At 42.1% G+C, this 23134-nt stretch overlaps 1 protein-coding gene across 1 annotated transcript; it reads left to right on the top strand.

Annotated features, from left to right (window-relative positions):
* The first annotated feature begins 18814 nt into the window (after positions 1–18814).
* On the top strand, positions 18815–19234 carry LOC147427230 (uncharacterized). The gene has a single exon (XM_086498282.1). The coding sequence runs from the start codon at positions 18815–18817 to the stop codon at positions 19232–19234; it is 420 nt and encodes a 139-aa protein (XP_086354408.1).
* Positions 19235–23134: the final 3900 nt, after the last annotated feature.

Genomic DNA, 23134 nt, shown 5'->3' with positions numbered 1-23134 from the left:
CTACCAAAGATATTTTTATGTGATAGGTCACCCCAGGAGCATACCATGTCATGGAATGGATGTAAGAACTATGACCACACTACTCCTTGTAAAGTGTTCACAGATGTATGTTTATCAGAGTTAATGAGAAGAAATAATAAAGTATAAGAGATCTTGACGGAATAAGCCTCGATTAGATTCCTACCATGCACTTGTGACACCAGACCTCTCCTAGAAATAAATTTTTTTTTGTCATTTAAAGTGTAAGTTTGTTTTTGTTTGGTAAGATTGTACATGAGAAGACATAATAAAGTATAAGAGATCTTGACGGAATAAGCCTCGATTAGATTCCTACCATGCACTTGTGACACCAGACCTCTCCTTGAACCTTTTGATTTCTATCATTGTGGGAAGTCTAAGGGTGGTCTATTTTCAAATTTTTAGCAATAACTTTTTTTAAAAGGAAATTTTGGTTATTTTAAAGTTTGTACACAGTCTAGGAGTTCATTCTGATTGTTTTCCTTCAGTTTCAATTTTTGATCGAGGGCACTCCTTGGAAGCCACTTTTGAAGGTGTTAGGGTGAGATTTTGAGAAAGTTTTGTATGTAGGAAATGCAATCCTTAACACAATAAAAAACATTGGTTCTCTGAGTATTTTCAGATTCCATGGTTTTAATGCCCGTTCGAGCCCGTAGATTAAGGAAAAAGTAAGGGCATTTTTGATCGAGGGCACTCCTTGGAAGCCACTTTTGAAGGTGTTAGGGTGAGATTTTGAGAAAGTTTTGTATGTAGGAAATGCAGTCAATAAAAAACATTGGTTCTCTGAGTATTTTCAGATTCCATGGTTTTAATGCCCGTTCGAGCCCGTAGATTAAGGAAAAAGTAAAAAATGTCTGTTTTACATCATTTTTTAAGAAATTGCCAATTTGCACGTTGATTTTTGGAAAATCCGAGTAGGATATGATTTTTTTGCATCACACGATAGTCGAACAGCGCGACGAGATGAACAAATTTATGTGAGACAAGCCCAGACAGATTCAGAGCCAATTGAACACTAGAAGCTCTTGAAAACAGCCTAAAAGTCCAACACTTAAAAAAAAAAAAAAAAAACTTACCACTTGAATTATGACCATGCATAAAAATAAATCCTGTACTTGTCATTTTAGGGCCCCAGGGACCCTCAACATGAGGGGCCACAAGGGCGCGCAAATCATCCATCCAAAAATTTTTGGATGGATGATTTGCGCGCCCTTGTGGCCCCTCATGTTGAGGGTCCCTGGGGCCCTAAAATGACAAGTACAGGCTTTTTTTGATGCATAGCCATGAGATAGAATTGGGCAAATTGATGTATTCATAGCAAACTCCCCCCCCCCCCCAATGGCAAATAGCTAAACATTGTATCATGCCATGCATAAAAATAAATCTTGTACTTGTCATTTTAGGGCCCCAGGGACCCTCAACATGAGGGGCCACAAGGGCGCGCAAATCAGCCATCCAAAAATTTTGGATGGCTGATTTGCGCGCCCTTGTGGCCCCTCATGTTGAGGGTCCCTGGGGCCCTAAAATGACAAGTACAGGCTTTTTTTGATGCATAGCCATGAGATAGAATTGGGCAAATTGATGTATTCATAGCAAACTCCCCCCCCCCCCCCCCACAATGGCAAATAGCTAAACATTGTATCATGCCATGCATAAAAATAAATCTTGTACTTGTCATTGTAGGGCCCCAGGGACCCTCAACATGAGGGGCCACAAGGGCGCACAAATCAGCCATCCAAAATTTGGCCACAAGGGCGCGCAAATCAGCCATCCAAAAATTTTGATGCATAGCCATGAGATAGAGTTGGGCAAATTGATGTATTCATAGCAAACTCCCCCCCCCCCCCCACAATGGCAAATAGCTAAACATTGTATCATGCCATGCATTAAAAAAAGCTTGTACTTGTCATTTTAGGGGCCCAGGGACCCTCAACAAGAGGGGCCACAAGGGCGCGCAAACTGGCCATCCAAAATTTTGGATGGCCAGTTTGCGCGCCCTTAATTTTGGATGGCCAGTTTGCGCGCCCTTGTGGCCCCTCTTGTTGAGGGTCCCTAGGCCCCTAAAATGACAAGTACAAGCTTTTTTTAATGCATGGCCATGAGATAGAACTGGGCAGTTTAATGTGTTCATAGCAACCCCTCCCCCCCCCCCCCCCCCCCCCCCCCCCCCAAATGGCAGATACCTAAACCTTGTATCATGCTTATCAACCATCTTTTACTTCCTTGTGTCCATCCCCTGTTCTTGGAAATATCTTGGTCCCTATTTGTGCCTGGATGGGCATTCTACGCGCCGTTGTGGTCCCTCTTGTTGAGGGTCTCTGGGGCTTCAAAATGACAAATAGGGGCTTTGTTTTAATGTATGGCCATGAGATAGAGTTGTAGTGTTTGATGTCCGGAGTATTCACTATGTCAAATTTTCCTATATCATGTCCGTTCACCACAATGGATTGAAAGTAGCCCTTATAGGCCTTACCTACACATGTTTCTGTAACTTTACAAGAATATAAATTCCCTTCTGTTGAACACATGTGCTATGTTACATATACTTTAGTGAACTCGCAAGGTCAAAGGCCTCACAAATTTTGTGCACTCAGAACATTTAGCACTAAAAATCAACCAAACAAGGAGCCAATTTTTACTTCCTTGTGTTCACCTCGTGTTCTTGGAAATGTTTTGGTTAAGCCATTTCTTTGGTATTTAAAACCACATGTGACCCCTATTGTTATAGTATCCGACCAAAGGTTTCTTGATTAGCAGTTATATAGGTTCGAGTGATACATATCTTCTATGTTAACAATGCATGTATCTATAATTTATGTTTACACTTTCTCTATCCAAATGAGCTACATAGTAAAAATCAAATCCGCAATTCAACAATTAAGTTCACAAGGTGATAGCTATTGGTATGATCTTTAACAATACCAAATAAATAGCTACCAATAGCGAATGAATAGGGATATTTAAGAAGGTTTGATACCAAAAACTTGTCAACACTACTCAAAAAGGTGGAAACTCAAAGGCTTTATAATATATATGATGAAACAAGAATCAATAATAATTCACCCCTATATATCTACACCTCCATCTCAAGTTGTCATTTCTCTAAGTCAAGCTTGGCATAGGAATAGTATGGAAACAATAACATTTTGGAAAGCAAGAATTTAGCTTTCTCAACTTTTGAAATGTTGCTATTGATATATATTCAACATCCCCAAATGAGGGCATCTTGACAAAGGTTATGATCCACTTAATAAGAATAACCATTAGTGATTAAACTGAAATCAAAATATTGCATGAATTTCTTCATGGTGGAATGATTAAGACTTGAAACTTGAAACATCTTACAGACAAATCAGAATATCCAAAAAAATCAACAATATTTCTCAAATCTGTATGAAACTCCAGTAATCTAAATAAAATACTCTCACTCAGTGCGACACCATTTAACAAAAAGAAATATTTATATTGCATTTATAGAGGAATCCAGCCTCATAAAAATAATTACAAATGGAGACAATGTTGTTGCTGTTAGGCTTCTCTTACAAGTATTTGTCTTTCTCATCTAGAGATTCATATACACGAGTATTTGTGTGTCTATGACACTAGGGAAGATAGTAGTACTATAGGGATGGCTTTTCTAAGAGCTCCTAAAGAGTACCTATTGGTTCAAGATTCTACAAAAATCCTACTATTCTTATCAAAATCTTTTAACACGGTAGTGAAAGGTTCCTCACGGAACAAAAATAGGGTGATTTCCATCTCTACACATGGTTGCTTGCTCATGTCCTCTCAAAACAAGTTGACTCTGTAAGTAAACAACAGATTATGTGAGCACAAAGTTATAAAGTACAAAATGACATCATTCTAATAATCTAATGACAACTACACAAAGAATAAATTATAAGAAAAATCTTTGATGACTCTCCATAGATAACACAACTTACTTACATTGTGAGACTCAATCACATGCTACAAAACTATAGATGGCGCACCAAAGCCATCAACAAAATAGCACCACCCAATGTTATGAGGTGTGAAGCCTAAACATTGAAAGCCATAAAGAGGTTAATTCCCTCCAGCATGATAAACTTAAAGATGGAGATGATCTTAAGCTCTGAATGTAAGCTACAAGGGTAGTTTTCTCACCATTCTATCTTTATGTTGGAGATGAATCCTTGCAATGCCCATGCACTATTCACACCTCCTGTTCTTGTGGTATGCAAGTCATGTGAGTTGATGCTTTTTCCACCTTCGGGAGTAGAGGTTTCCATGTAGTGCGAGTGAATGAAAGTAGAAGGAGGAGAATCTTGTTTCATGCTGTAATGGAGGTGAGAGAAGGGAGAGGAGCTAGCTTGGTGTGGAACTATGTGGTGGGCAAGGGGAAGAGATGGGGAAGAAGCTTGCTTGGTGCTACAATGGAGATGGGAGATAATGTTGGACTATAGGGGGTGCATGTGGTTGTTGCAGCCATGGAGAGCTTGGAAAAGGGTTTGTAGAGAGAGAAAATCACTTTTAGCTATAGAATAGGTTTGGAAAGACTTTGGAGGGTGGAAAATGATGTTTTGAAATTTTTTGAAAAAAACTAATTTTTTGGAATTTTTTAGTGCACGTTTTTGACTTTTGGAGGTCAAAAATACTTTTTTGACCATGAAATAGGTTAGGGGACCTTTTAAGGAGGGAAAACTTGAAATTTGAAATTTTTTGAAAATTTGAAATTTTTAGTGTATTTTTAAATCCAGGCCAAAAAGTGGGGGAAAAAAGGTCAAAGTGGTCCCCCCCCTCCCCCCCCCCCCTCCCTTTCCCCTAGCCACCTCCCTTACCTTCTCATTAGGTAAGAGGCCATTAAGAGGTGTAAGGCTACCTTGTCCCCCTACTTTTTCGAGGGTATAGAGTGTGTCCACCACCCTCTTCCTATTGGCTGGCCTCTAATTAACCTTAATCCCAAAGGGCCCCTAGAGGGTTCATATTTTTCCTAATGCTTGCACAAGATCACCCATCATGTACATTATATCTAGTCTAGCATATCTATAGCAACTACCTTGCTGGTTGTTTGACCATGTGAAACCAAATTCTTGAGAAACATCCATGAGTGTATGTTTGTCAACCAATTCCTCTCAACTATCTTTTTCTTTATCTTGAATGAGTCATGACTTACCCCAAGGATTTCCATTTGTCACTTAAATAAGTAACCATATTGAAATCCCCTATAATCAACAAAGGGCTAGCAAGAGAACATAATTTTAACCAGACACCAATCCTTTCATAAATGGACTTGGAAGTATTAATGCACGCTAAGCGGAGATTGGAAAAATCGATGAAGAGTTTTCTGATGAAAAGGTTGTGAGTGGGGAAAGCATAATTGAAAGGCTCTTTGAGAGCGACAACAATCCAATCACCTTTTCCCCCATGATGTATGTTGGTGATTAGGTGGTCATGCTTCAGAGAAATTCCTAGCACAACTCCACAGTTACCAGCAGCATGGTTATTGCTAACCCATATATGATTCCTACTAATCCTCTGAACATTAACTTCCAAGGCAAGTCCTTTAACCTTGACTTCCTGTAGTCAAATAAATTCAAGCTGCAACCAAAGATTAGATAACCATCTTCTATTGCTTACAACCCTTACAAGGTCAATAAGGCCCTTACACTTGAGGGAAAGTCGAGAAATTTTTTGATTCCTTTTTTAGAGTTTTTAGAGGGTTTAACTAAGGAGACTCAAAGTTTGTTTGCGTCAGATGGCTTCTCCTTCTTTTTTTTGCTTTGCTTACTTGAAGGGGAAGAGTTTCTTCTTTTGCTTGAGTCATGATGATATCCACTAAGTTAAGAGGAGGTGATTGGGCCAGCTTTTTGATTTCCTCTGAATCTTGTGCATTCAATTACTTGCCAAAATCATCCACTTCAATGGTCTCATTCTTCCTATGCTCATCAAAGTTACAAGGTGGAGAGTTTAATTGAGTTATAGATACACACTGCTCCCCTTCTTTTGAATCATCAGAATACTCAGAAGACATCCCCTTAGCCTTCTTTGAGGGGTTGGCAGGAGGCACCATAGTATCCTTATTAGAAGAGGGATTATGGGGTTGAGATTGAATTGGGCCTTTGTCTTCTTGATCTTCATATACAGATTGAGAGGTGGAGACTTTGTCCATTGCATCATCAAACCCCTTTGCTACAAAAGGATCAAAGACATCATCTTACACAACTCCAAATTTGTTTACATATATGTTCCCATTACTCCTAGCTTGTGGCATGTTCCTGTTGCTTCCTCTTTTGATTACTTGTTGGACCTTGACTATTTTCTTTGACTTCTTTGCCCCTGTCTGCCTCCTTCTGAAACTTGTTAGCTAAATCTTGGCAATCTTTAATCACGTGGACCTTCCTAAGGTAATTGAAACAGGAAACCTATTTTTTAGACATGAAGCAAATGACCCATTTGATCCTTCAAGGGTATAAAATCTTTGAGTGTAGCATCTGTGTCAACTTCAATTAACAATTTGGGAACCCATTTAAGATTAATCCGATTTGATTGTTTCTGACTAAGTACCTTTCCAACCTGGGCTCCTACTCACTTCAACCAAGGGAAAAATTAAATGGGGAGTCTGGAAAGTCAACCCACATAGGCATCCTTGAGGGGGTTTTCCCCTTAGGATCAAACCCTTTGGGCCACTTAAAGACTGTCATACAGTGTTTCTAAGGAGCCATTGACCTCTGCTAATAATTTGTAGTGCATTGGCAACATCATTAAAAAACAAAACAGATAGTAGTTATTAGATAGGTATTGAACCTTGGAGGGAAAAAAATTTTGGGCTTCCCACTCCTATGAGATCCATAACTTGAGGACTTCTACAAGGGGCCTGCGTCCATGACATAAGCCAATAACTACTCTTTCTTGTAGGTTTTGTACCAATTCTTCAATTCCGAAGCACCCACAATCACTTCACCCTCTCCTCCACAGAAAGCATTAGGACCTTCACCAACACTGTCATCAACAAGAGGTTTTCCCACATTTTCCCTCCAGCAACATCTATTCCTTTCTCAAATTGGTTAGTATCTAGCTCCTGATGAGAAATGTCCTCTATGATCTACTATTTCCCTTTATCTAAAACTTCATATTCTCCTTTCTGAGCTTTATCTATATTGTTGCAAACATTGGAAATCATGGAAAACTATCTTTTCCCACATTTTTCCTCCTGCAACATTGATTCCTTTCTCAAATTGGTTAGTATTTAGCTCTTGATGAGCAATTTCCTCTATGATCTACTATTTCTCTTTATCTAAAACTTCATATTCTCCTTTTTGAGCATTATCTATATTGTTGCAAACATTGGAAATCATGGAAAACTATCTAGTATTCATAGGAAGTTGGAGATTTACCTTATTAGTTTGTTGTAGAAAGAGGGGTGAGGAGAAAAGTTGGTTAAATCTCCACCAATCTCTATGTAAGGGGTTTAATTAGTTCTCATTGATGATATCACTGAATAGGATTATTGTTCATTCTTGGCCTCATCTACAAGGCATGTGCATAAGAGATAGAGCCTTGGGTAGGTGGCAAGAAGGCTTGAATGTTTCTCCCTTGTATTACTTGAATCGATGAGTTTTGATTAGGGTTAGAGCATTGTACAACATTGTGATGTATGATTTGATTTATGGCAAAGAGGCAAAGTTGTTGGTGTGTATCCAATTGGATGCACTAAAAGGTATATGGCAAATTAATACAAGTCAACAAGATGTTTTGCAGCACATTTTTTTTGCCTTAAAGCATTGCAAATGAATAGACAAGCGACAATAGACTTTTATGTGATGTAGAGAGAGAAGCGGGTTGCGAAGTTCAACCAACACTTGATGGAAAAAAAGATACAAGAGTGCGACTTTGTGATGAAGTATGAGAGCTAGGAACAACTTGACAAGAACAACTTCCATCCGTGGAAGTTCAGATGACCAATTTCCTTATGGGTAAGTGTAGAAGGCGAAGACAATCTCAACAGGCGGGAACTGTCTCCTAGAACTTCGGACAATGGATCAGTCACACGACAGTAATTACCACGGTAGTTACTACAATAACTTCTAGAAGGCTACAAATAGGATCCATTACATTGTAGTCGGGCTTCTTACTTCTTAGTTCTCTTGGCTTAAGCTTTGGAGTATTCTAAGCTACAATCTCTTCGCCTGTAACTTCATCTTGTAATCATTACTGCAGTTGTAATCATCTGAGCTTCAATCAGTTATACCTTGTACTGGTTGTTCCTATACTATGAATTTGAAACTACAAACACTTTTCAATTGTCCAGATTGTTTATCATTTCATGTATACTATTTCAATTCAGATAACTATTTCAGTCCATTATCTGTCTCTATTCCAGTTTCACTAACTGAACTGACGACTTACCAGTAGCTCTAAATTCCAACACTGGAATCAGCTATCTAAAGAGATCAGCTCCAATTCCACTTTTGCGATCACGGTGGTTAGAGCTGATTGCTCATTGACCAGTAAACTCTTCTCTTCCAGTTGGAATTTTCTACTGAAGTGATGGCACCCAAAACCAGCCATGGTCGTAAACAGTCACACCGTATTGATCCTATTCCTGAGGAGTCAGACAGAGACTCTGATCCTAAGAAGGACCCGGTGTTTGAGACTGAGGCTGAGGAGGAGCACAATTATGCTGATGAGACTAAGGACTCCCAGCACTCTAGCCAGTCCAGAAGGAGAAGGGCTGAGCGCAAAGAACGCAAGTCCAGGAATTCTCGCACCACACATAATGATGGGGCCAAAGGCAGCAAGGGTAGTCGCCACAGCTCCAGTAGGAAAGCCAGAGAAGAGACAGAAACTGAGACTAATGAGGAAATTGATTGGGATGCTGATACAAACCATTACAAGAAATCTTCAAGATGGAGTGAGGTTCCTAAGGTCAGGAAAGGTAGAAATGATGGTGATCGACATGATTACACTTCTTTATTGAAAATCTCTTTCCCAATGTTCAAAGGTGGGAAGAAAGATGATCCAGATGTTCATATCCAAGCTTTTGAACGGTATGCTGAGTTGATAAATATTGATGAAGATGACCGGGGGGGAATATTTTCCCCAGACACTAAAAGATGCAGCAAGGAAATGGTACTACCATTACCCAGCCTGCCAACTCAGATCATATAATAAATTGCTGAAGGCTTTCAGACTGGAATATTCAGACAAGAGAGGTGATGAGGACATCCTTTGTGAACTGGATAAGATAAAGCAAGGAAAATTATCAGTCAAAAATTATGTTGAGAAAATCAAGGAGCTAACCAAACAGCTACAGGAGCCACCATCAGAAAAGAGGTTGCGAGCATGGTTTTTAAATGGTTTTCGCAGTAAAAAGCTTAGGAAACAGGAGGTGCTTGCACCAACAAAGAAATTCAATGATTTGGTGCAGCGAGCCCTGAAGCTTGAACAGCAGGCAAAGAAGGAGAGGAGTCACAAGAAGAGGAGGTTAAGTGGTAGCAGTGATTCCACTGAGAATTTTGATTCTAGTAAGACCTCCAGTAGCTCTGAAAGTAGCTCAGATGAAAAGAGCAAAGACAAGGCCAAGAAAGGATCTTGGTCCACGAAGATTGATGAGATGGCCAGGCAGATTGCTGAAATTAGCCACACCAGACAACCAGCTAGAAGAATGGGAACCTGGTGTTCAAGATGCAAATCTAAAGATCATGTTTCCAATGAATGCCCATAGTGTACTTATTGCAAAGCGTATGGTCATTTATGGAACAATTGTGGCATTTGCATTCATCACTTCAAGAAGGGGAAAGATTTGTCCGTAGTGGCATTTACTAATGTTGAACCAGTCAGACTGGAGACAACCAGTGTACCCCAAGAGCAGAAAGCAGGTACCAGTGGTACTGGTATTGGGCGCGGCACATACCAGGGAGGTACCGGCCGGGGGCGGGGTCGTGGTAATTTCCAGAACAGAAGCCTGAACTGTTATACTTGTGGTAAGTATAGGCATTTTGCAGCTCAGTGTCCAGAAACACCTACAACTGCAGCTACTGAGGCGAAGGCCCCAGAGCCAGTTCCTGTTAGAGCAGTTACACGCAGTAAAGGGGTGGTCATTGAGGAGATTCCACATGAGCCAGCCAAACCAGTTGGTCCTGAGAGTAGAAAATGGGCTCAGCGGAGAGAGGTGTGAAAGGCAGAGGGTAAAGAAAAGGTAGTTGATGAATGGCAGGAGCAGAGGGAAATGGAGGCTAAGATCGCAGAAGATTTATCCAAAAAGCTGTCAAAGCAGCCTGAAAGTTCTGATGCTCAGGTCATTCAGAAGATACCAGCCCGGCCTTCTGAGAAAGCATAACCAGATCAGTCAGGGTCTAAAATTCTTGAGACCATGTTGGCTGCAGTACAAGGACTGATCAAAGATCTAGCAAATGACAAATCAGATACAACTGCACAACAGGAAGCACTGGACAAGGTACGAGTGGTATCAGAACAGAAGAATGGCATTTGTGCAAACAATTCTGATTCTTCAAGTTCTGATAATGACTCTGATCAAGAGAGAGAAGACATTCTTATTACGATTTGTGACAGAATTTAGAAACTCACAGTTGAGTTAGATGACATTAGAAAAACTTTGCCTAAAGCAGCGAAATGTATCAGATAGCGAAGGAAGGCTGAGGCGGAAGCCAGAGCAGTTGACTTGGCTGCTGTCAGAGATGACGAAGTGTCGATGATCCAGGTAGACTATAAGGTTAGAAAACAGTGGGAACCACTATCTGGTGTAATACTGGATGGGGGATCAGGTGTAAATATCTTGGGGACACACCTTTAGCAAAGAATGGGTATTACAAACTTGAAACCAGCACCTTTCAAAGTTCGAACGGCGGATCATCGAGTTGTGCAGGCAACAGGGATGATAGAGAGTATGCAGATAAGAGTGGGCAAGGAAAAGTTCAAGACCAGTTTCCTAGTCTTAGTTGTGCAAGGCGCATATGGGATGCTACTAGGCAGGACATGGTTGCAAACAGCACAAGCTGTTCACGACTATGCCAATCAGACTCTGACGATACAAGATGCAAGTAGCAGAATTCAGGTTCAGACAAACAACACCAGGAGCTGAAAAAAGGAGCTTCGACCAGAAGAGCTTTGCCAAAAGTATAAGGTGAAGGAAATTGAGAGGATGCTAGCGGCAATAAATATCTTTCCACTGGTTGAAATAGATTTAAATGCAGTATTATTGGATTAAGATATGGCGGAAAGGCAAAAGAAGCATTCTAAAACAATTTACTGAATTAAATTCTGAGGAACGACCAATTCAGTATCAGGAAGGTTAGAAGAATCAGTTGCACCAGACGCTTCTAAACGAACACAATATGGAGAAGTTAATGAACATCAGAACAGCAGTTCATAGCTCAGAGGTCCGTCTTGGGACTATGCTGAAGAGTCAACCAAAAGAAAGGGTGGTGGGCCTAACTGGTTGCTGCCAGATGATCAAGAAATAGAAGAATGGAATCTGGGTTTTGAGAAAAATCCCATAATGATTAAAGTCAACAAGCGTCTCAATCCAGTGACGAAACAGAAGGCTCGACACATGTTCCAGCGGTACAAAGATGTGTTTACATGGGAACATACTGACCTTAAGGGAGTGGATCTAAAAGAATGTCAACACTGAATACCATTGAAACCTGATGCCAGACCAGTGCGGTTACAACGATGTAGGATGAATCCAAATTATGCTAAGAAGGTCAAGGAAGAGATTGACAACCTTCTGAAGGGTGGTTCATTACTGAAGTAGCTAGTAGTAACTGGTTATTTCCTATTGTGGTGGTACTCAAGAAAAATGGAAAGTTGAGAGTCTGTGTGGATTATCAAAAGCTGAATGCTCAGACGATCAAAGATCCCTTTCCATTACCCTTTCCAAACATGCTGCTTGATGAAATTGCAGGGTATGAGGTGTATAGTTTTATGGATGGTTATAGTGGATATTGTTGGTGTATAAAGCCCAATGTGGTCGCCCAGGTAAGTGGGCGGGCCGCCAGGTATGTACACATATTCTTTTGTTAAAACCTAATAAGAACTCACTATGCTCTACACATCACAGTAGAGCGAGTTCACCATATCGTCGTGCTCTTCTTCTCGCACTCTCTTGCGCCACACTTCCGCTCGTACTCCTTCAACTGGTATCAGAGCTCAGATCGAGGCTCGGGGAAGCACTGCAGGAGGCTAGAGTCACTAGCTCAGATTGGAGTGAAATTCGACAGGCGAAGACACGGCCCCTCGGCGACTGTTCGGCTTCGACAAAGTTCTACGCAGGCTATTTTCGACTACGTGGTCTCGGCGGGTGCAGATCCGACTCTCCAAATTTGGGGTTTCGGCTTACGGCCGCCAGGTATGTACACATATTCTTTTGTTAAAACCTAATAAGAACTCACTATGCTCTACACATCACAGTAGAGCGAGTTCACCATATCGTCGTGCTCTTCTTCTCGCACTCTCTTGCGCCACACTTCCGCTCGTACTCCTTCAACTGGTATCAGAGCTCAGATCGAGGCTCGGGGAAGCACTGCAGGAGGCTAGAGTCACTAGCTCAGATTGGAGTGAAATTCGACAGGCGAAGACACGGCCCCTCGGCGACTGTTCGGCTTCGACAAAGTTCTACGCAGGCTATTTTCGACTACGTGGTCTCGGCGGGTGCAGATCCGACTCTCCAAATTTGGGGTTTCGGCTTACGACTGCAGGTGCTGAGAATATCGGCACTCCCAGAGTGCTGATTTGTGGCTGTCTACACATCGAAGGACGGCTCACAGTTCTTGGAGGCGTGTCACATACGACACGGGCGCATCTACACACAGACTGTAGGCGACATCCACTAGTTCATCAGGTAGCTTGTGTTTGCTGATTGATATTCTAGATTTCATCCTGACATTGCAAGTACTTCCACATGGGATGTATTGTCAGAGATGATGTATGTTTGTTGAGGGTTTGCTGGCCGTGAGTCACACAGCAAACAACCGCCGCAGCGGTTACAGCATACAGTGGGAAATTTGTGGATGTATGACTTTGTGGGAAGTCTATGTACTGTCAGATTTACTGCAGCCTTTGTTGAGGGTCGAGTGAGGTTTTATTAAGCTGGGGGATTCTTGAATGTTGAGATCTTTTCGGTGATACAGGTCTTGGAGCGATCCCTCGAGCACCCTTAGATAGGTAGCTAGGATGTATTGACTGCGAGTTAGATAGTTGGGATTGCATCTTTGCTTTACTGCCGTTGAGGCATTGTCGCAGTCTATGCTTATAGGATAGTGGCAGGACAATGAGAGACAGTACAAGTGCAGGACAGGTTTACCCACAGCTTACAGTGTTAGAGAGACAGTGGTTTTTTGAGCTGTTTTTTTGGTCTGTTTTTTAGTACACCAGAGCCATTTTACAAAGGAGACTCTGCCGAAATTTATGTAGAATCTGAAGCTTTCTTGGTTCATTTGACAGGTTGATATTGGTTCAGAGGTCAGTTTACAGGAGAAACTCTGCCGAATTTTTCCCAGGAAAGTAAACCACTGTGAAGCGTAGCTATGGCTGGATCACAGGACACTGCTCTTTACAATATCAAGAAGCTGGATGGAACCAATTTCCCATTGTGGAAGAAGCAGATTTGGCACGTGTTGGTACAAAAGAAGCAGATAAAACCTATAAAGCTCAAGGGGATAAAACCAGAAGATATGGACGAAGATGAATGGAGCGAAATGGATGAATTGGCACTTTCTACCATTATGCTGACTTTGGCAGAAAGCGTTTACTTCAATGTAGCAGACGAGATGTCGGCTTATCAAGCATGGATAAAGCTGAGTGATCTTTATGAGAAGCAGAGTGCAGCTTCACAGGTATACTGGCTTAAGAAGCTTGTTGACTTGAAGATGAAAGAAGGGACACCTATGTCCAATCATCTGAATGAATTCAACACCATCTACAGTCAGTTGTTAGCTCAAGGTGTCAAGTTTGATGAACCTGTTAGAGCTATGTTCCTGTTGATCACATTGCCGGAAAGTTGGGACACTTTTCGCACAGTTTTGAGTAATTCTGCACCTCCAGATGGTTTGAACATAGCAGGTGTAGAAGGAAGTCTGCTTAATGAAGAAACCAATAGAAAGACAATGGACAAAGGCAAAGGAATAGCCTTAGTTGTCAGGGGAAGGACCAAAGAAAAGTACAAAGGTGGAAAGAGGAATCAGTCTCGTAGCAAGTCCCGCAGTGCTAAAGGCAAGAGTGACATAGAATGCTACCATTGTGGCAAGAAGGGTCACATGAAAAGAGACTGCAGAGAATGGAAAGCAGAAAAAGGCAAAGAGAAATCTGAAGACCATGGTGAGAAGAACAAGTCCTCAGTGAAGATTCAAGAAATAAATGTGACAAACACTGTTGCAGAGGATGACAGTCTAGTGTCACGAGACATCTACTTCTTGAAGAATACAATGGACTCAGCTCTTCTTACAGCATCTGATGGAAATGCATTGAGTGACTGGATTATAGACTCAGGGGCATCACTTCATGTGTCTCCAAACAAGGAGTGGTTTACTTCTTATGTGACTACTAAAGATCATGTTCGGCTAGGCAATGGGCAGACATGTGAGATCTTAGGTGTTGGAGATGTTCAATTGAAATTTCAGAATGGCTCTTCTTTCACGCTGAAGAATGTGAGACATGTTCCCGCAATTACAAAGAGCTTGATCAGCACAGGTTTACTTGATGATGCTGGCTACGTCACCACTTTTGGACAGAACATGTGGAAGATATCCAAGGGTTCTATGACAGTAGCACATGGAGTAAAGTCTGGAGGACTTTACATGATTTATGTATCAAATGTCTCTAAAAATGTAATCAATGTAACCGAGCAGCCCAACGTTTCTTTGTGGCATAGCCGGTTAGGACATATGTCCAAGAAGGGAATGGAAATCCTGTCTCGTTCTGGTTATTTGCCTGGCTTGTCATTTAATGATTTTGAATTCTGTGAACATTGTCTGTATGGTAAGCAAACACAGCAACCGCATAAGCATAGAAGCAGTAGAAGAGATACACAGTTGGCACTTGTTCATAGTGATTTGTGTGGACCTATGCCTAACCTATCTCTAGGGGGAGCTTCTTACTTTATGACATTTATAGATGATTACTCGAGGAAAGTATGGGTTTACTTTCTCAAGCACAAGGATGAAGTGTTTAGTGTTTTCAAAACGTTTGTGACACTTGTGGAGAATCAGAGTGGCAAGAAGCTTAAATGCTTATGCAATGACAATGGTGGAGAGTACGTTTCAAAGGCCTTTCAGGACTTTTGTGAGTCAAAAGGTATAAAACGTGAACTTACTGCTCCTTACAATCCTCCTCAAAATGGTGTTGCTGAGAGGATGAATAGGACCATACAAGAGAAGGTCAGAAGTATGTTGTCTAATGCACAGCTGCTAAATGGGTTTTGTGCTGAAGCTGTATCAACAGTTGTTCATCTTATAAATAGATCTCCTAGCAAGGTTTTGCAGAAGGATTTAGTGGCAGAGATGGTATGGTCAGGCAAGGTGCCCTCATACAAGCATCTTAGAGTCTTTGGCTGTGAGGGATATACTCACGTTGCAAAGGAATTTAGGAACAAACTTGAGCCAAAGAGTAGAAAGTGCATCTTTCTAGGCTATGGTAATTCTGGTGAGATGGGGTACAGACTTTGGGATCCCGAATCCAGAAAGGTTATCCGCAGCAATGATGTTCACTTTAATGAAGCCAAATATCATTCTAAACCAGAGAAAGTTGAGGAGATTAGAAGAGTTGTCTTCCAAGAAGATGGACCTGCACGTGCAAGACAAAATGTCAGGGCTCAAGAGGAGCAAGGACATGATAGACTGGAACCACAGGTTGTGGCTGAGCCTGAGCCACCTATTGTGCGTAGATCTGGACGTGTCACGAGACCTCCTGATAGGTTTGTTCCATCTATTAACTATGTCATGTTGACTGATTGCAATGAGCCTTCATGTTACAAGGAAGCAGTGCAAATGAAGGACTCCGGGAATTGGCAATTGGCCATGCAGTCAGAGATGACAGCTTTGCATAAAAACCAGACATGGAAGCTAGCTAAATTACCACGGGGCTCTACCCTGTAAATGGGTTTACAGGTATAAGATCACCGCTCATGATAATCAGCCAAAGTACAAAGCAAGGCTTGTTGCCAAGGGGTTTAAGCAAGAACAAGGCATTGACTTTGATGAAGTCTTCTCTCCGGTGGTCAAAATGACTACATTGAGATGCTTTCTTGCATTGGTTGCCATATTAGATTTGGTGTTGCACCAAATGGATGTCAAGACAGCGTTCTTGCATGGTGATTTAGATGTGGAAATTTAGGTGATAGGTTTGTTGAGAAAGGCAAGGAAGATTGGGTATGCCAGTTGTTAAAGAGTCTTTATGGCTTAAAACAATCACCGAGGGCATGGTACCATAAATTCCACAAGTTTATGCTTTCTCAAGGCTACAAACATAGTGAGTTCGATCACTGTCTATATACAAAGAAGGCTAAGGATGGTAGTTGGTTGATCCTTATTTTGTATGTGGATGACATGTTGATTGCTGGCAAGCACTTGGAAGAAATTTCAGCTTTGAAGTCAAAGATGGCAAAATCGTTTGACATGAAAGACATGGGTGAGGCAAGTCATATACTTGGTATGCGCATTGAGAGAGACAGATCAAAGAAGTTGATTTGGTTATCTCAAACAGAGTATATTGACAAGGTTTTGCAACGTTTCAATATGGAGAAGGGAAAGGCACTGAGTGTTCCATTGCCACCATGTGTGAAACTTAGCAAACAAGATTGTCCTGTGTCTGAGGAAGAACAGGCTGAAATGGATAAGATTCCATATGTGTCTGCAGTGGGTTGTTTGATGTATGCAATGATTGCTACTCGCCCAGACATTGCATTTGTAGTGGGAGTAGTAAGTCGATACATGTCAAACCCAGGCAAGAAACATTGGGAGGCAGTGAAAGGAATATTGAGATACATGAAAGCTACAAAGAGTATGCGTATATGCTATGGGAGTCAGGAGCTAAGTGTAAAGGGTTTTACAGACTCAGATTATGCAGGTGACTTAGACAACCGAAGGTCTACGTCAGGGTATGTCTTTACATTGGTTGGTGGAGCAGTATCATGGCGTTCTAGATTACAAGATTTGTTCCTCAGTCTACTACAGAGGCTGAATATGTTGCAGCATCAGAGGCATGCAAAGAATCAATTTGGCTTAATCGACTAGTAACAGATTTGGGAATCAAAGAAGAGATGCCTGTGTTATATTGTGATAGTCAAAGTGCTATACAATTGGCTCGCAATCCAGTTTATCACTCAAAGACAAAGCATGTGGATGTGAAGTATCATTTCATCAGGGAATGCTCGAGGATAAGCAACTTCAGCTTGTTAAAGTTCACACCACAGAAAATCCTGCTGATCTACTTACAAAAGGACTTCCCTCAGAGAGCTTTGCGCATTTTCGCAAGCAGTTAGGTGTAGGGTAGTACATCACTTCTCTACATCTCTTGTATATTAGCTTGTATAGTAGCTTCTCTCACACTTAAAGTACCACATTGGACTTTAAGTGGGAGGTTGTTGGGGTATAAAGCCCAATGTGGTCGCCTAGGTAAGTGGGCGGGCCGCCAGGTATGTACACATATTCTTTTGTTAAAACCTAATAAGAACTCACTATGCTCTACACCTCACAGTAGAGCGAGTTCACCATATTGTCGTGCTCTTCTTCTCGCACTCTCTCTCACGTCACACTTCCGCTCGTACTCCTTCAGATATAACCGGTTATAGATTGCTCCTAAGGATCGAAGTAAAACCATTTTTATCACGAAGCGGGGAGCATTCATGTATCTGGTTATGCCATTTGGTCTGTGCAATGCTTCAGCGACTTTTCAACGATGTATGATGGAAATATTCAATGAATTTCTCCACCGATTCTTGGTGATATTTATGGATGATATCACTATATATTGTACGGAGGATAAGCATTTACTTTTTTTGGAAATGGTTTTCTAGCGTTGTCATGAGAAGCGAATTTGTCTAAATCCATTCAAATCAGTTTTCTTGGTTTGGAAAGGACAATTGGTGGGACATGTAGTGTCCAAAAATGGTATAGAAATGGCCAATGACAAGATTCAGCGTGTCCAACAGGCCAAGGCACCCAACAATGCATCAGAACTGAGTTCTTTCTTGGGATACATCAATTTCCATAGAAGATTTGTGCATCAATTTGCTTCCCAGGCATTACCTTTGTACGAGCTCACAAAGAAGAACAACAAGCTCAATTGGACTGCTGAATGTGAAGAGAGATTTCAGAAATTGAAGAATGCCATTATTAATAAGCCAGTACTCATACACCCAAATTGGGAGGTCATTTTTCATGTACATGTAGATGCATCAGGGCTGGCAATGGGAGCCATATTAGCTTAGCCAGAAGGGAGGACTGACTATCCAATATATTTTGCCAGCCGGAGATTCAGTCAAGCTGAATAAGGATATACAACTACTAAAAGGGAAGCCCTGGGAATGGTTTTCAGTGCTACTAAATTTCGACACTATTTGCTGTGCAAGCTATTTCATTTCTATGTGGATCATCAGGCATTATTGTTTTTTATCAACAAAGTCATTATCCAAGGCAGACTGGTAAGATGGATGATGTTCCTGATGGAATTTGAATTTCGCATTTTTCATAAGCCTGGCAAAAACCATAGTGGTGCTGATTTCCTATCCAGGAGTACGGATGGTTATTTTGAAGCATCCCTAAGAGATGAGCCAGTGGATGCATAACTATTTCAGATGATGGCTAAGGAAACAACGGATCCAGAGTTGTTTGATGTATATCAGTTCCTTTCTAAGGGAGGATTCCCAGAAAGCTGGACTCAAAGTCAGAAGAAGGCCCTGATTATTAAAAGTATGAAGTTCACTATCATTGGCGGATCACTTTACAGACTGGGGGTTGATGGGGTTCTTCAAAGATGCGTGCCCATGGAAGGGAGAATGCAAGTTATTTCAGAGGCACACGATGGAGACTCTGGAGGACATTTTGCCACTGATGTTACTTACAAGAAAATTTTACAGGCTGGATTATGGTGGCAAACCTTAATATTCGATGTCCAAAGCTTTTATAAAACATGTGATATATGCCAGCGGATGGGCAGACCCATGGCAGCAAATATGACTCCTCTAACTCCAGTGCAGCCACACTGGGAGTATTTCTGAAATGGGGTCTGGATTTCATGGGTCCATTCAAGAAAATTACTCCAAGGAAGAATAGATATATATTGATGGCCACTTGTTATGTCACCAAATGGGTGGAAGTAAAGCTCTTCCTGACAACACCGCGAAGTCCATTGCTGTGCTTTTATTTGAAAATATTATCTGCCAATATGGATGTCCTGTGGAGATTGTGTTTGATCAAGGGACACACTTTATAAATGATACTATGGACATCTTAATGGAAATGTTATCAGTAAAGCATAGGAAATCAACACCATATTATCCTAGATGCAATGGGAAAGCATTGAGCAGTAACAAGACTGTCAAGACCATTCTCACTAAAATTGTGCAGAAGGAGCCACACCTGTGGGATTTGAAACTCCAGACTGCTCTTTGGGCATATAGAACAACTTATAAGGTCACTAATGGACTGACACCGTTTAGAATGGTGTATTGCATTGAAGCTGTCGTACATATGGAATTTGTCATTCCCAGTCTCAGGATGGCAGTAGAGTATGGATTGGATTTCAATCACAATCTTAAACAGAAACTAGAGGAGTTGACACAGTTGGATGAGTTAAGACAGAGGGCTATGCTGGAACAAGAAATTGTTCAGCAAAGAAGGAAACACTGGCATTGCATGGTGCATGTCAGAGAGAGAGGAGACGTGCTTATATCCGGACACGTGGATAGATGACTTGCGACCAAAGGGAGCGTGGTTCAAGTGGCCTTGGTGGCTGGATTACCCGTACAAGGAGTACCCACCCAAAGAGGAAGCGCTTTACATAGGTATCATACTATGTATATTTTGCCTTTGCCATGCAATACGACATGGACACAATAAGTTTCTTTTTTTAATCAATATCGGAGCATACTGTTTCACGGAAGAAAGCCGTTGTGATAGAGGATACACTCTCGCCAAACACAACAAAGAAGGCGGCCTCAAAGAAATCGGACTCAAAGAAACCGGCCTCAAAGAAAGACACAAAGATTGGCTCCACATCGGCCCCAGAAGCACCCTTGGCTGATTGGCAAGGTGGGAAGAGAAGGAAGAGAGTTGTTGCCTCCAGTGATAGTGAGAGCGAGCATGTGGTTGAGGAGGATTCTATAGAAGTCAACGATAGTGCTCAGAGCCTTGGTGCTATGAGCCACAGTGTACCAACACTTTCCTTCACTCCAAAACCAGTAGGGGGCACCCAGGAGTCCCCTCCATGTTCACCACCAGAGGGCAGGGCTGCAGAGGACCTATCGAACATGGCTAGAGTGGTCGGAGAAAACCCTCCAGGTACATGAAAATGGTTAATGTTGTGTTGTTCTCTTTAGCATTGCATGCCAGATATATTTGATCTTATGTTGAGCATACAGATATGCATGTAGAGCCACGCCACCTTACAATGCATGCTAGCGTCAAGTGCTTGGCAAAAGCTATTCTAGATGTGTTGTGCAATGACAGGTAAGCCACACTTTTTGCCTTCATAGTTATGTCCACAATTTTAGTGCTAACAAAGATTGCGCGCAGTTCTATGCAATCACTACGTAGATTCTTGGGATCTCTATCAAAAACAGAGCAAACAAACCCCGACTTGAGATTGGGTGGCGTACGTTTGATGTACATGGCCTTTCCCTTACACACTAGGCCACATGCAGCTAGCACAGGTGGAGTTTCTTTATGGAACCAATGGGATAGCGAGCTTGTGGATGCTGCATTCCTTCTTGCAACCAAGTTTCTTTTGGTTGATGGCATGGTTGTGGTGACATGTCATGCAGAACATCTGTCCATTGTCACTTCGAAGGCAGAGGGCGCTCATTTCTAGTTTTTGAGGATATTGTACATACGGCTGTCAGAGTCTAGCTTCACGACTGTTTAGCACTATGTAGAGGCGGTATGTTGTTGGTTGGTACTTTGTTGATAGTCATTTTTTCACCCCCTAGAACCGAAGGGTGTTGGATGATCGAGCAGATGGAGAGATTGCAGCAAATGCATGTGGCTTCTCTGCAGATGACGACATGTTGTGGGAGAAGTTACCAGGTACAGATCCCACACAGTGGACGCTTGATCGTATGGGCATGCCTTATCGTAGAGGTGTTGAAAGGAGTCCAACGTTTGCCAACTGCTAGAAACTTATTGGATGTTTTTACTTCATGTTCCTAAAAAATTGGAGGTAGAACAAATCTAAGGATTTTTTTTGTTTTTTAGGTGGCTACTAGGTAGCTTCACAAACATGGGAGATGTTGTGTTGGACTGTTTTGCAGGAGTGGGGACATTGGCAACACAATGTTTACTACTACGCAGACATAGCATCAGTTGTGAGAAGGATTGGTCAGTTTTTAGTGCTTCTCTAGGACCGGCTCAGTGTCCACCATTCGATTTAGGCTCTACATTGATGTTTCGTAGGAGTGATAGAGTTCATGTAACTGAGCATCCAAAGCAGGTGATAGAGCAAATTCATTCGTTGGAGCCACCTTTCCCGACACCACTCAGCAGTCAGGGGGGGACAATAGTAGCTCCACATACTACTTTCACGGCCCTAGTGTTGGCATGGCATGCAACTGGACCATCCACCAGTGCATTCAATGCCTCCACATCTGAGGCCCCGCCCGGAGCGGAGTTGATCCATTGCCTCTTTCACTACCTACAGGCCTCCTTGTACCCTCTTCCACTTGGAGGAGTTCCCCCACCATTTGGTGCACTGCCCCCGTTGGCACGACCTTTGTTTCCTCTCGGAGCATATGGCCCCCCACCGCTCTTCTTTCATCCACCTCACCCGTGATGTATCCCCCCCCCCCCCCCCCCCCCCCCCCCCCAATATGTATTTACTTTTGATGCAATGGAACACATAGATTGGGGTTTGCTATATCAAATAGACCATAATTGTGTGTAAGGAACTTCTCTTTGTCTTATCAATAGTGTATTGAATGCATCCATGGTGGTAAATCATGTTTTTGTTTGAATGTAAGTTGGCACTGAACGTGCAATCTTCAATGTTACATTTTAGTTGAAAAGAAAGAGAGAGAGAGAGAGAGAGAGAGAGAGAGAGAGAGAGAGAGAGAGAGAGAGAGAGAGAGAGAGAAAGAGGTAGATAAAGGATCTTTTGGGAATCTGCTCGTTTGATTCTTAAAAAGCGCTCCCCAGAAATTGCTCGCCCAAAAATTGCACCCTTGGCGGAGTTGGCATTGCGTGGCACTAGATGGTGACCTACGAGTGGTCGTAGTCCATAGTGATGATGTGTCAACCCTGGGTTCATATGGCCTTGGGCCCAAAAATTTTGAAGGCAAAAAGGGAGGTAGCACTAGTGCTAGTGCTACCCCCTCCTTGAACTAGCATTGCACTCTCCTCAAGCTCAAGAATGGCAATGTGAGTGTATGAGAGGGAAATTGATCTAAGGAGCTTCAAGCCTTGTGCCTCCAAATGGGCCAATCAAGTTCGAGTTTCCAAAAAAGGGTGGGGCTCCCTCATAAAATCCCTTTGAACTCATTTTTAAGGGTTTTTTCCTAGTTTTGGAATTGTGCGGTGTTGAGAAAGCCAAGAGTGACCCCTTGGGGCTGTTTTCTTTGTGTGAGCTCGTTGATGGGTGATGCTATGTTTGTAAGTGCATTGTGTTGAGAAATTTGAAGCCGTTCCCCCGATTTCTAGCATCGTTACCCCCTTCCCCAATCTTTTCTCTTGCTCTTTACGTGTATGTCATTGCCAATGGAGGTGTGTGCCCACGAGTCGCCTTGTGGTGCAAAGGGAGTGAAAAATGAGCAATGGTGTGCATCAGGTGTGTTGAAACGAGCATTGTCCGTGTGTGTGTGTGAGTCAAACCGTGGTCTTGCTATGCGTGTGTGACTGGAGAGGTGTGTAGACGGTGGCATGTTAGCGTGCGCTGTATCTTTTGAAGGTGTTTCTCAGAGGATAGGGGT

This window comes from Adiantum capillus-veneris, chromosome 24 (assembly GCF_014529385.1).
Source record: "Adiantum capillus-veneris isolate H3 chromosome 24, ASM1452938v2, whole genome shotgun sequence".
Classification (NCBI taxonomy): Eukaryota; Viridiplantae; Streptophyta; class Polypodiopsida; order Polypodiales; family Pteridaceae; genus Adiantum; species Adiantum capillus-veneris.
Note: the sequence above shows the minus strand (reverse complement) of the source record. Positions and strands in the feature narration are given on the sequence as shown.

Coding starts and splice junctions, on each gene's coding strand:
- LOC147427230 (XM_086498282.1), top strand. CDS start 18,815: ATGGCTAAGGAAACAACGGATCCAGAGTTGTTTGATGTATATCAGTTC.